This window comes from Castanea sativa, chromosome 11, assembly GCF_040712315.1.
Source record: "Castanea sativa cultivar Marrone di Chiusa Pesio chromosome 11, ASM4071231v1".
Lineage (NCBI taxonomy): Eukaryota > Viridiplantae > Streptophyta > Magnoliopsida > Fagales > Fagaceae > Castanea > Castanea sativa.
Window position 1 is genome coordinate 19,393,473 of NC_134023.1, and position 13,940 is coordinate 19,407,412.

Genomic DNA, 13,940 nt, shown 5'->3' on the forward strand with positions numbered 1-13,940 from the left:
TGCTTCTATACTAGATTGTCTTTGCCACTTCACATTATTGTCGATATATTAAGAATGCCCCTAGCCTAAGTGCCATATTGGCATTATATATGTTTTGGTGCAACTCCATGTGAAGCAGGTTTTACGAGTTGCTGGTAAGAGAATAAAAGGGTTGGAAACAGTAATGTTTCAGACAAGTTAAGTTTCCAACTTAATGCTTCTCAAAAAAAAAAAAAAAAATGGCAGCACATTCCAATTATAAACGTGCCAGAATAACAACCAAGGGCATGGTTTTCAACCTCCAAATTTTCATGAGGCAGTTCTGAAGCAAGGAGGGATTTTTTCTACTGGATAAACTTACATATTGGTGATTGGTTTAACAGGGTTGTAACCCATTCTGGTCTTTAATCAAGCTATATATAATTAGTCCAACAAGAAGAAACAAAAAAAAAAAAAAAAAAAGAACTTGATGTATAACTATAGTTTCAAAAGTCTCCCTCAATTTTTTGAATTGAAACTGGCATATCAGAGAGTCAAACCAGAATTAAAATTGATCTGGTAACTTTTGAGAGAGGACCATTGTTATTTCAAAGTTGAGAGAAATAAAAGCCACACTTTTAAGCAATTCTTTTTTTTTTTTATAAGGAGTCTCAAGAAAGTAAGCTGTACGGGTTTTACACATGACTTACAAAAGCAACATGTTTGATCTTTGCTATGGTCCATTTAAGTAATTCTGGCTGAATTTCCATGTGAAACAATAAAGCACTGAACATGTCATGCACTTATGGCATACAGAAGTTGAGGTTTATTTCCACATACTAGTAGTCTAATAGAACTCCCTCTCTTGATCCTGTCGGATGCCTTCCTCCAAAGCCTGGAAACTTTACCACCTCAGAACTTTGGGAAGCTATTCAAGAGAGGCCACCACAGATTGATTGGTGGCAGTTGTGCTGCTTCCTTAAAACTATCCAAAGTAACATGTCTCGCAATTAAGGATTGTTTGTCAAAAGATCAAATCAATCTGAGTCCTGGCATAGAGGCTACACTGTGCTAATTCTAAAGAGTGCAGACTGGTGTCTGAGAGCAGGACCATATCTTTGTGATTACAGCTATTATAACACATTTACAATATAGGTAAAAGAGACTTAATTGGAATTATGCAGACTAGAGACTAGAGACTTAATTGGATTAGAGATAGGTAAAAGAGAACAATTTTGGAAGATTGTTTCTAAACATGCCAGCAATGATCTAATCTATCATATTTGGAAGGGACAATAGCCATAAGGATAAGAATTCCATTCTGCAGCTTATCTTTTGACAAAGTACAGACTCAGCAACTTTGCAAAAAAGTGTGGATAGAAGTGGTTTGATTAAAGATATGCATAGTAGTAGCCATCAGGTGTACTGGAACTTGTAGCTTGTTTCAGTTGTATAGTCTTACAATTCAAGGATCAATGTAGTTTGTTTTCCTTGCAGATAGTGTTCTTGGTAGCAGTTCTGTAACTAGAACTCTCCAAAGGACCATATTGTGTATGCAAAAATCATCATGAGATCATTTTCGCCACAACCCTTATCATTTTCAAATTAGCTAATTCCCTACAATTTCCTCAAAAGAAATACTGCTATCTCGGTTCTTTCCTGAAAACATACTTCTTAGAATCCGCTTCCAAATCCCCATCTTTGGAACAAAACCTTGCTGCACCATCTGCTTCAATACCCAATCCACATCCCCCAATAACTTGTCCTTACAAAGCCCCTGAATCAATAACTTGTAAGACATGAAACTTGGCCTTTGACCCTCCAAGATCATCCTACCCATAAACTCCTTTGCTTTAATAAACTTCTTGGTATCAAGTAATCCATACAAAACCTCCTGATAAGATCCTGCATTCGGATAACACCCTTTGTACTTCATTCTCTCTAAAAGCTCCATGCCCTCTTCGACTCTCCCTTCTTTCCTAAGCCCTGATATCAAAATATTGTATGTGATCGTATCTGGATAAATCCCTTCCTTTTCCATCCTCTCAAACAAACCAAATGCTTCCCCTACCTTCCCTTTATCACACAATGCATGCATTAGTGTCGAATATGTCCTCACATTTGGCATCAACCTTTGCTTAGGAAATTCATCGAGCACGTAGAATGCGGCCTCCAATTTCCCACACTCGCACAACCCCTTGATGAGTATATTAAGACAACAAGCATCAATCTCAATACCCAACTGAGGAGCACGCATATACACATCATGAACAACATCAAACAGTTTCGCCGAAACAAGCATATTGAGCACAAAGTTAAAGGTTTTCACACTAGGCCAACAATTATACTTTGGCATATCGAAAAGGGTATCGATTGCTTTGCTTGTTTGACAAGCTACATTGCCATAAATCTTGATAACATTATAGAAAAACTCGTCAGATAACCGACAACAATGCCTTTCGGCATTGATTCTTTGCATAACATAGTCAATGGCATCAAACATGTTGGCCTGAGCAAGCTTGTTGATGACCAAAGTGTAAAGAGCTTCATTGGGTTTATAGTCTTTACGTTTAGAGTATTGGTCCAAGAACGTGATGAGTGAAGTGGGGTTTTTGATTGCATTGGTAATTTTCAAAACCTCACTTGGTGCTAACCAGTCTTTGTGGTTGAGTTTGTTGAGAGTATCAGAATCTTGGGGTGGTATTGGAGTTGTACGATATGGGGTTTGGATGGTAGTTGATTGAGTTGAGAGAGAGTGAAAGATTGCATTTTTGTTGTAAGCTAAAAGGGTTCTTCTACGCAGAATCATTGTTTCTCTCTAATAAAAAGGTTGGGTTCTTCTCACTTCTGAGTCTTTTGTCGTTCGGGTGGCTTCTAGTGGTTTATTTCGGCTCTACCCAACGCAGGAGCTAGAGGATGTGATTTTTTTTTTTTTTTTGGAGAATATAAAATCTGTCAACATGCCCAAATAATTAACACAATTTCTAGCTTCCAAAAAATGTAGAAATAAAATGAAAAAAAAAAGCCTTTTATTTTCCTTATAAAATATGTAAAAAAAATATATATATTTTTTATAATTTAATGGCAAAATTTGCTTATCAGTAGTTTTTAAGCAAATTTTTGTTCCAGTTGAACTCTTTTTTTTTTTTTTTGAGGGTTGCTTATCAGTAGTCTACAAGACTCTTGAGTCTTGAAAAAGGGAAAGAAAAAAAAAAAAAAAAAAGGCTTATAGTCATAAAAGAAAAGAAAAATTCACTATTGAAAGTCCTAAATGACTTCAATTAACTCAAATACCTCACAAAAGCTGATAATTACTGCTTAACACATGTCATTCTTCCAATTGTTTAACACACAATTATCTTAATATGATTCAAACGCAATTCATGAATATTTGTAAATGAAAAAAAAAATATGAAATAAAAGAAGAGAAATTAAAGAAAACAAACTTAGAGCATTTCCATCAGCTTAGCTATAACAACAATAGCTATAATAACAAGATCATTTCCATCAGCTTAGCTAAAACAACATTTAAAGTGTGTTTGGAAAGTGATAAAACTCACAGTTTATTAAAGTTTTTAGCTTATTTTCACTACTATTCATAGGTCTCATTGTACTTATTAATACTATTTATGGGTCTCACTGTATATTCATCTAACTTTTAGCTTTTTTTAGTAAAAAGTTTTCAATTTTAGCTAAATAAGTTGTTTCCAAACAGATTTAATTAAAAAAAAAAAGCTAAACTCGCCCACAGGTTCCATACCCCAGCCACAATATTTTCACTATTTTGTCCAAAAAACTTAACAATGAACAGTATCATCAATACATCTACTGAGCACTGTTCACTCATACAACAAATAAAAATCGTATTTTATTCATACCTTAGGAATGATGGGTTAAAAAAATATTTAAGGAGAAAGAAAATAGTATTAAAGTAAAATAGTGATAGAGTACTGAAGTTAATTTAGTTGTTTGTAAATAGTAAATTAGTTAAACTAACAAAAGTGAGTTTTTTAGATTAAATTTGGTTAAAAGCCCACTGAGGCTGATGTGAATGCTTTTTCCAATGGTGAATGGAGCTTATTAGAGAGATGAGAAATCAGAGTGACAACTTGGTGCAAAATTTGTAAAATGGTATTTGCCCTGACACCCCCTGAACTTTGGAGTAATTGCACTTATACTCTTTGAAATTTTATTTTAGCAAATATAGTACATAAACTTTGGCGTTGTAGCAAATAGTCCCCTTTAACTTTTTCTTTTGCCAATTTAGTACATAAACTTTGATACCGTAACAATTAAACTCCCCTAACTCCCCCCTCCTCCACTAATTTAACCACTTTTTGCACCAAATAAATTTAAAAAAAAAATGAAAATGCAGGGGTCTTATTGCAACAACATCAAAGTTTAGGGGGTCTATTTGTTACCATACTAAAGTTCAGGTACTAAGGGCCCATTTGATAGAGGAGTTTGAGTAATGTTGTTTGTAATTTTTTAAAATACGTGTGGGTGAAAAAGTGTGTAATATTGTTTAAAAACTGAAAATGTTTGTTTAAACCACTCTACCAAACGGACCCTAAATTGTCTAAAATAACAGTTAAGAGAGTCTATTCATTACAATACTAAAGTTTATGTACTAAATCAGCTAAAATAAATGTTTAGGGATGTAAGAGCAACTACCTTAAAGTTTAGGGGGTGTCAGACATTTTACTCAATATTATTTTAATAGTGCTTATTTAAAGTTGTACTATTTTGAAACTATTGGAAATCTATCAGTTTGACATTTTTTTTAAGTCGTGTTTTGGAAACACAATTTTTAAGTGTTGAAATTGTGTTTCCAACCACCACACACCTTTGGTGCGATGGTTACTCCACATGTATAAATGCTTGTGGAGTATGGGGGGCATGGGCCGGGGTTCAAGTCTCCAGAAGGGAGTTTCACACACATATACACTTAGATTAGACTAGAGTAGAAATTCTATCTTGTATAAAAAAAAAAAAAAAAAAAAAAAGAAATTGTGTTTCCAAAACATGTTTTGAAAGTAAATGCCATATCCCCAAATCATTTCAAACAATATCATTAAAAAAGTAATATTACATAGATATTATTTTGCAAATTTTACCAACAGCTCTTTTACAAAACCAGCAGGGGTGCAACAACACTAAGAATAGCAATAAGCATGTATATTGGGGGCAAACTATTTTGCAATTAGTATATTTTTTTTTTTTGGAGAAGTTGCAATTAGTAGTTTACGTTGTACTATCAGTGTAAGATTTATATTATAGATTAAATAAATGTGTACAACATTATACACTTTTATGCAAATATGCAATATTAAATACTTTTTGCAATATAATTCTACATTGATGTTTAGTTTATAGTATGAATTTTACATTGATAATACAATGTAAACCAATACTTGTCCTAGTATTAATGTTTAATGTTTGCCATCCGACGCACCACTCACAATTTCCAAATCAATAAATTGTGTCATAGCAAAGATGTGTACCAAGCTCAAAACGCTTGGTCAAGCACATCTTCTAGTCTAGGGAAAAATCTACCATGCATATAATTCATGTATCCTTTCTCTCACATGGGGATGAACCTCACAAGTGAAAGGGGGAATACATGCAACGGATGCTTGTAATACCACCTTCTAGTCTAAAAGGGTCTGTTTCATTTACAAGAAGGTGGACACGTGTACAGTTAAAAATCTTACACTGCAATGTTAATTGAATTGGCAACTTTTTTTTTTTTTCCTTCTCTACTCCCCAGGAACTCTTCTTCTTCACCTATTCTTAATTCTTTATTCAAATAATAAATATTTTGTATAACATATAAAATAGACTATACATAATATGGATAAAGTATATATAGTGATAAAAAAAATTAATTTTTTTTTATTTTTTATTTGCCCTCTCCCCCCCCCCCCCCCTCTTCCAATTATGAATTCTGGTTCTGTTATTGCAAGCTAGGTTAATGTACACTCATACCCTTCAAACCACACTTTCTCAATGGGCATATGGCTTGAGCTTTGCAAAGAAAGAAATAAAATAAAATAAATACATGGATTAGACCCGTTAGGTGGCTAGGCCCAACTAAGTCAAGCTTGCATAAAAATTTTCAGTACCAAAACTATGTCTTTTCAGTTTATAAACCCATTTACAGGTAACAATATTTTTATCAATGAGTGGTGGAACTAAAGAGCAAGAACTTTGTATTTTCAAAGAGTCAAATTTAGACTTTATAGTAGCTATCCACTTAGGGTATTGAGAAGAAACAACATAGGAGGGTGGCTTTATATAAGTATAATCAATGATAGTTTTATAAAGTTTTGGTTTATGAATGCCATGTTTAGATTTCATCATAGGTTGCAAATTAATAGAAGAAGGTGGAAGTGGAGTAATAAGTAAGACATATTTTGGAATTGAAGAAGGTGAGGAATGAGTTTTATAGAAATTTCCAAGAGAATGAATGAGAACAAGTTTTGTATTCAATGCAATTAAAAAGGATACATTACAGGAGCCTCTGTTTCTCTTATATACTAGTAGAGGAGTAATGCTACAACTTCAAAATATTTTACAACATTTTTACAAAATGTTGATATGGTCAACATCTTACTAATTTTTATCTAGATCCACTATTAATATCACTTTTTCATTTACCAATAACAACTCACCACATCAGCAGTTTGTAAAATTTTTTTGTAAACAAATTTATATCTCTAGCATTACTCCTAACAGAGAGACATGAAAATTAGGAACGGTTAATACTAATCAAAACATAATTAAATATTTAACTGTCATAAGATCAGGCCATTACAACAAATACAAAAAACATGAAACGACATTGTTTCTGACATTAGCAATACATAGCGTATTAGTCGGTCCATCTATCTCATTAGAATTTGATACCATTTACATGTATGTATTGACTTTTAAGTTGACTATTGCAATGACACAATTTTGGGCCTTTTCCTCTTCTTCCTCGATCCACTACTTAGTTACAAAACAGAACTTAAAAAGTGAAAATTTTGTAAAGATTTTTCTCAAGGTACTTAATGAAACACACATTGTGCTTGTTCCTAAAGTGAAGAACCCAACCAAAATTTCTCAATATAGATCTTCTAGCCTTAGCAATGTTGTATCTAGGCCTGCTTCTAAGGTCTTGGCTAATAGACTTAAACGTTTATTTCCTCAAATTATTAGTGAGAATCAGAGCATCTTTTTGTCTAATCGGCTTATTACTAATAATGTATTGGTGGCTTTTGAAACAATGCACCATATTAGCCAAAAAAGAGAGTGGTAAAGTGGGTGAAATGACTCTGAAGTTAGATATGAGTAAGACACATGACCGGGTGGAATGGGGATGTCTAGAAAAAATTATGCAAAAAATGGGGTTCAATGCAAAGTGGGTAAATATAATGATGAGATGTGTTTACACAGTGTTTTATTCTGTTCTAATTAATGGGAAACCTTGTGGCAATATCACCTCATCTAGTGGGTTACGCCCAAGGGGACCCATTCTCTCCATATCTGTTTTTGTTGTGTGAAGAAGGCTTATCATCTCTATTTCAGACATCAGTACACCAGGGCCTCCTTAGGTGTGGCGGCTTGCCAAGGTGCTCTAGCAATTTCTTATCTATTCTTTGCTGATAATAGCCTTATCTTTTGTAAAGCTACTAGGGAGGAGTATTCCAATTTAGAGTAGATTTTGGAAACTTATGAGTAAGTGTCGGGGCAACAGCTAAATAGGGATAAAAGTTCACTATTTTTTAGCAAAAATACACCTCCAGATATCTAGGATGAAATCAAGACTCAATTTGGAGCAAAAGTCATTCAATAGCATGAAAAGTATCTTGGTCTCCCATCACTAGTTGATAAAAATAAATGTAACACATTTCGGCAACTCATTGAAAGGCAGGATAATAAGCTCTTAAGATGGAAGGAAAAGTTGCTCTCTCACGCTGGAAAAAAAATATTAATCAAGATTGTGGCTCAAGCAGTACCTACTTATACAATGAGCGTGTTTAAGCTCCTAAATGCGTTGTGTGATGAAATGACATCTATGGTTCAAAATTTTTGGTGGGGGGCAAACACATGAAAGAACTAAAATGGCTTGGGTAAGCTAGGACAAAATGTGTCTTCCGAAAGAAGAAGGGGGATTGGGTTTTTGGGATTTAGAGGCTTTTAATCTTGCTTTACTGGCCAAACAAGGTTGGAGATTACAGAATTGTACAGATACTTTAGTCCGCATGGAGAAGTATTATGTCGGCCCAATCAATTGTGCAGAAGGGCTATCGTTGGCAGGTGGGGAATGGGGACTCTATTGGGTTATGGTTTGATAAGTGGTTACCAACACCATCCAGTTTCAGACTCACTTCACCACAAATTGGATTACCTATTGATGTAAATGTCAATTCAATCATCAACCCCTCATCCAATTCTTGGCAAGCAGATGTGATCAGACAAGCTTTCTCCCCCGATGATGCTACTACAATTTTAGGCATTCCCTTGAGCTCTAGATGCACAGTGGATCGACTAATGAGGGTGTTCACACCTAAGGGGCACTTCATTGTGAGCAGTGCCCACAAGGTGGCTCTTTCATCCATATCTGATCTTCGTCCTGAAGCTTCGAATGGGCAGTAAGAAATTCTTGAAATTGTTGTGGGGTCTCAATAAGCCTAATAAGATTAAAAACTCTGCATGGCGGGCCAGTCATAATATACTACCCACTAAGGCTAATCTTTGTCATTGGAAGTAGGGATGTGCATGGGTCGGGTTGAGGAGCTTTTTTGACCCAACCTACCATAATGAGTCAAAAAAAAATTCAACCCAACCCAACCCATCATATAAGTCCAACCCAACCCAACCCACATGGGTTGGGTTGGGTCAGGTTGAACCCATGGGTTAGACAATTTTTTTATTACTATTATTATTAAATTGAGCAAAAAAAACATATATCACACTTGCCACCTTAGTTGACAAACAAAATATACATTAATATATAAAGTAATATTCCAACTTAGTTGCAAACAAAATATGTTTAAGTATCCAATTGAGTTGATAAACAAAATATAAATAAACTAGTATCCTAATTCACTTATAAACAAAATATACATGAGTTCCTAACTCAGTTATAAATAAAATATATCTAAAATTTTTAAAATTTTTTTATTAATTATATAATATATTTAAATATATATTAAAATTACTAATAGGATTTTATATTATATATGATAGTAGGAACCGAGGAAGTGCTCTACAATTAGTTTTTTTAAAATATTTATTAAATATATAATATATTTTAAACATATATTAAAATATAGGTGGGTCGGGTCGGGTTTGGAGGGTTTGTAATTTTATGACCCAAACCCAACTCGACCCGCTATAAAAAAAAAAAAAAAAAAAATTGTAACCAACCTACCAAGTCCTAAAAACCGACCCAACCCGGCGGGTGGGGTTGGGTCGGGTCGAGTTTAGCGGGTTTTCTGCACACCCCTAGTTGGAAGATTATTGATGATTTGACTTGTGAGGCTTGTGGTTTAGGAGCTAAAAGCAGTGGCCATTTATTCTAGTCATGTCCCAAGGCTCAAGATGTCTAGAAGCTCTTGAGTCTCCCACTAGACATGCGAGGGGTCCATCTGCCAAAATCCATTGATTTTCAATGGTACCTAAAGCTCATACAACGTGTAAGCAATGAAGTGCTAGAGTTAGCTATTACTATATCATGGATTATTTGGTTTAATCAGAACCAAGTTAGGCACGACCAGTCATGCCAATCTGCAGCCGTGATTCTGCATAAAGCGAGATCATTGATTGCCGAATTTCAAGTGGCCAACTTTCGGCCTTCACCACTAACAGAGAAAGAAGAGGAAATATGGATCAATCCAAAACCTCCATGGTACAAAGTCAATACTAATGGGGTTGTCTTTCAGCAACAGCAAGCCTCAGGGGTGGGAACTTTAATTTGGGATCATGCAGGAAGAGTTGGTAGCCGCATTAAGCAAGAAACTACACTACTTGTTTGGACCACTAGAAGCCGAAGCTAAAGTTTTTGAAGAAGTTGTTGATTTTGCTTGGGATGTTGGTGTTCGAGATGTCCACTTTGAATGTGACTCACTTCTGCTTTCTACTACTATTGAAGGTTTGAGTTGCCCCCCCATGGCCTTATTTAACATTATTTTTGGAATTTGCTATAGACTGCAAGCTTTTTGATTTGTGCAAGTGCCTGATGTGTGGAGGGAAGGAAATAAACCTGCGCATATTTTAGCTCAATATGTCAAAGGATTAGATAGTTATGTAACTTGGGTAGAGGAGGATCTAATTATTATTGAGTCAGCATTGGCTCGTGATGTATTGAATTTATCTTCATCTTAATAAAGTTATGAGTCTTTAAAAAAAAAAGGGATTAAAGACACCAATTGATGGCGATTGACACCAATTAAGTATTAACACCAAAAACTTGTTCTCCATTCCTCTACTAGATTAACATGGATTTATGTCATGAAATATAAATCTAAAATTAGACTTCTTTTACAATCTTTCTATACTATGATTTGCACTTAGTTCAACACCAAAATTAACGACATTACAACAAATAATGCACAAGAGTTCCTTATGAAAGATTTCTTTACAACTCATGGCATAATACATCAACTGTAGGAAAAACATAGTATGTATCGCATACAAAACATACACAACGGAAAATTAACTAATCTACTTCATTCGCAATTGATAACATGTACTATGTAAATTTCAGAATTTAAGAACAAAATAGCGTACCTTGGTGCGGTGAAATTCAAAACCAAATATTAGAAGTATTTGGGAACACTTTTAATCTTCACTCTAATTCAACTTATGCCTAAGAAATGTAGTCTCTCAATCAGTTTATATGTATGTGTTCAAGGGAGAATAAGAGAGTGGCTTACACTCACATAAACACAATTTTCATTCATTACAAAATTCTGTATGTTTTTCTCCTTATATATAACTGATTATTTAATTGGGCTAGCCTTTTGGGCCATTCCAATTGCGCTTTAGTATGTGGCTTGGAGTGGGACCAAAATGGACAAATAAGACATTAGCTCTAATAGGTTTTTGGTATTTCTATCAACTCTTGACAAGCCCAAAATTACTATTAATTATATTAAATACCACTATATAAATATAATTGCACTCTAAACTTTATTAATAAATTATATCCCAAGATTGTATTATACATTCAACCCTTTCATTAAAATATTTGTAGTAATACAAAGTCATGAATATTGACTGCCACTTTGAAGATTACTATATCTTAATTCTTGAGTACCCGGTTTAATCCTTTAAGTTATTCATAATATATTTATGAAATCCAATTTCATAAATATATACTTTAGTAACTTCATACTAAAGCAGTTAAGTCTAACACTTTAAATAACCAAACTCATTAAACTTATCTCAATGAAATATTTTATATCTCCGTTAAGAGATTATAAATTTTATCTTGAGAATATATATTCCTTCAACATTAAATGTAGCTACCCAACATACTAAGATTTTGATCGTAACTTTATATCTCACTCCTGATATATCAAAGCAACCTACACTTCATGATTAGGTTCATTATTCTCTCAGAATTGAGAGTTCATGTAAATAGAAGTCGTGAGATTTATTATTCATTTGACAGTCGTTAGTAGAATAATAAATCTTACAGCGGTCCAGTTCAATATGTCTTAACACTTAAAACATATCAACATATCAATTAGAAGTCCCCACTTCCATGAACATGACAAATCATCTTAATTGATATGTTATAGTCTTCGTAGATAAAATGTCCAATTTCATCATCGACTATGAACTAATATTCTGAGTTTACAAAGAACTTGTGATTTATATCTACTGTGACTAAATCACGTAAATCACATACTATGCATCTCATGGGTTATATGATAATGTCAAAATATTTATGTTACCATTATTTTAGATACTAATAAAACAAATTTATTGCATTGAACATAATGTCATACATGGCATACAATAGGATTTTAGGACACTAATCTTGTTGGAAAAATCTGGTTTTGTATCTCATACAAAACACACAGCAGAAGCAACAAACAAGGATCTATTTTATTCATGATTGATAACGTGCATTACGTAAATTTCAGAATTTAAGAACAAGATAGCGTACCTTGGTGTGGTAAAATTCAAAACCAAAGATTGAAGTACTCAGGAATACTTTTAATCTTTACTCCAATTTCACTTTACGCCCAAAATGTGTGGTCTCTCAATCAGTTTTCAAAGGGAGAATGAAAGTGTGTCTCACTCTCACATACACACCATTTCTTATATTACTAATAAAAATTCGGTATGTTTCTCCCTTTACAACTAACTGATTATCTAATTGAGCTGGCCTATTGGACCTTTCCATTTGGGTTTTAGTGTGTGACTTGGAGTGGGACTAAAAGGGACCAATAAGACACTAGCTCCAATGGGCCTTGGGCTTTTCTATCAACTCTTGACAAGTCCAAAGTTACCATTAATTATATTTAATACCACTATATAAATATAATTGCACTCTAGGACTTATTAATAAATTATATCCCAAGACTTTATTATACATGCAGCCCCTTCATAAAATATTTGTAGTTACAAAGTCATGAATATAGACTGCCACTTTGAAAATTACTACATCTTAATCCTTGAGTACCCGGTTTAATCCTTTAAAGTTATTCATTATATATTTATGAAATCTAATTTCATAAATATATACTTTAGTAATTTACTACCAAAGTGGTTAGGCCTAACTCTCTGAATAATTGAACCTATTAAATTTATCTCAATGGAATATTTTATATCTCCGTTAAGAGATTATGAATTCCATCTTGAGAATATATGTTCCATCAACACTAAATGTGGCTGCCCAACATATTGAGATTTTGAGCGTTACTTTAGATCTCACTCCTGATATATCAGAGTAACCTATACTTCATAATCAGGTCCATTATTCTCTTAGGATTAAGAGTTCATGCAAATAGAAGTCGTGAAATTTATTATTCATTTGACAGTTGTTAGGAGAATAATAAATCTCACAGCGGTCCAATTCAATATGTCTTAACTCTTAAAACATATCAACATATCAACTAGAAGTCTCCACTTCCATGATCAAAACAAATCATCTTAGTTGATACGTTATAGTCTTCGCAGATGAAATGCCAAATTTCATCACCAACTACGAACTATAAATTTTGAGTTTACAAAGAACTTGTGACTTATATCTTCAGTGACTAAATCACATAAATCACATACTATGCATCTCATGGACTATATGATAATGTCCAAATATTCATGTTACCATTATTTTAGATAAAAATAAAACAACTTTATTAATCATAACATTAAGTCATACATAACATCATACAATAAGATTTAAAGGCACATATCCTAACAAATCCTAACATCAACATTCATATTTTTCCACTCCACAACAAAATTCTGATGTGGAAAGGAAACATCAACACATTTTGAGTATAGCTAGAGCTCTTAGATTTCAATATAATATGCCTTTATATTTATGGGGTGAATGTTGTCTGACTGCAGTGCATCTCATTAATAGATTGTCCTCACCTATTCTTCAAATAAAATTACCATATGTGAAATTGTACAACCAAACTCTTTCCTATTCTCATCTCAAAGTTTTTGGTTGCTTGTGCTTTGAATCTACTTTGAGTCATAACAGATCTAAGTTCAATCCCAAATTCAAATCTTGTGTAAAAGGTTATAAACTCTTAGATCTTACTACAAAACATATTTTTGTTTCTAGAGATGTGGTGTTTCATGAAACACACTTTCCCATTCATTTCTTTAAGTTCTTCCTTATCATCTCATTCTTCAATTCCTTTACCTCATCTATTCCCTACGATTTTGTTGAATAGTTTTCCACTCCCTATGTGATTGATAGCACTTATCCTACAATTGTTCCCACTTCTGCCTAGTACTGTAACTAA

General features: G+C 33.6%; 2 protein-coding genes across 2 annotated transcripts; one reads left to right on the plus strand and one right to left on the minus strand.

The window, feature by feature from the left end:
* Positions 1–619: 619 nt before the first annotated feature.
* Positions 620–2,838, minus strand: LOC142617562 (uncharacterized). The gene has a single exon (XM_075790463.1). It carries the CDS (start codon positions 2,765–2,767, stop codon positions 1,568–1,570), a length of 1,200 nt encoding a protein of 399 aa, XP_075646578.1. The 5' UTR covers positions 2,768–2,838; the 3' UTR covers positions 620–1,567.
* A 5,382-nt stretch (positions 2,839–8,220) lies between these two features.
* Positions 8,221–8,601, plus strand: LOC142616186 (uncharacterized). The gene has a single exon (XM_075789052.1). The coding sequence runs from the start codon at positions 8,221–8,223 to the stop codon at positions 8,599–8,601; it is 381 nt and encodes a 126-aa protein (XP_075645167.1).
* The last annotated feature ends 5,339 nt before the right edge of the window (positions 8,602–13,940 follow it).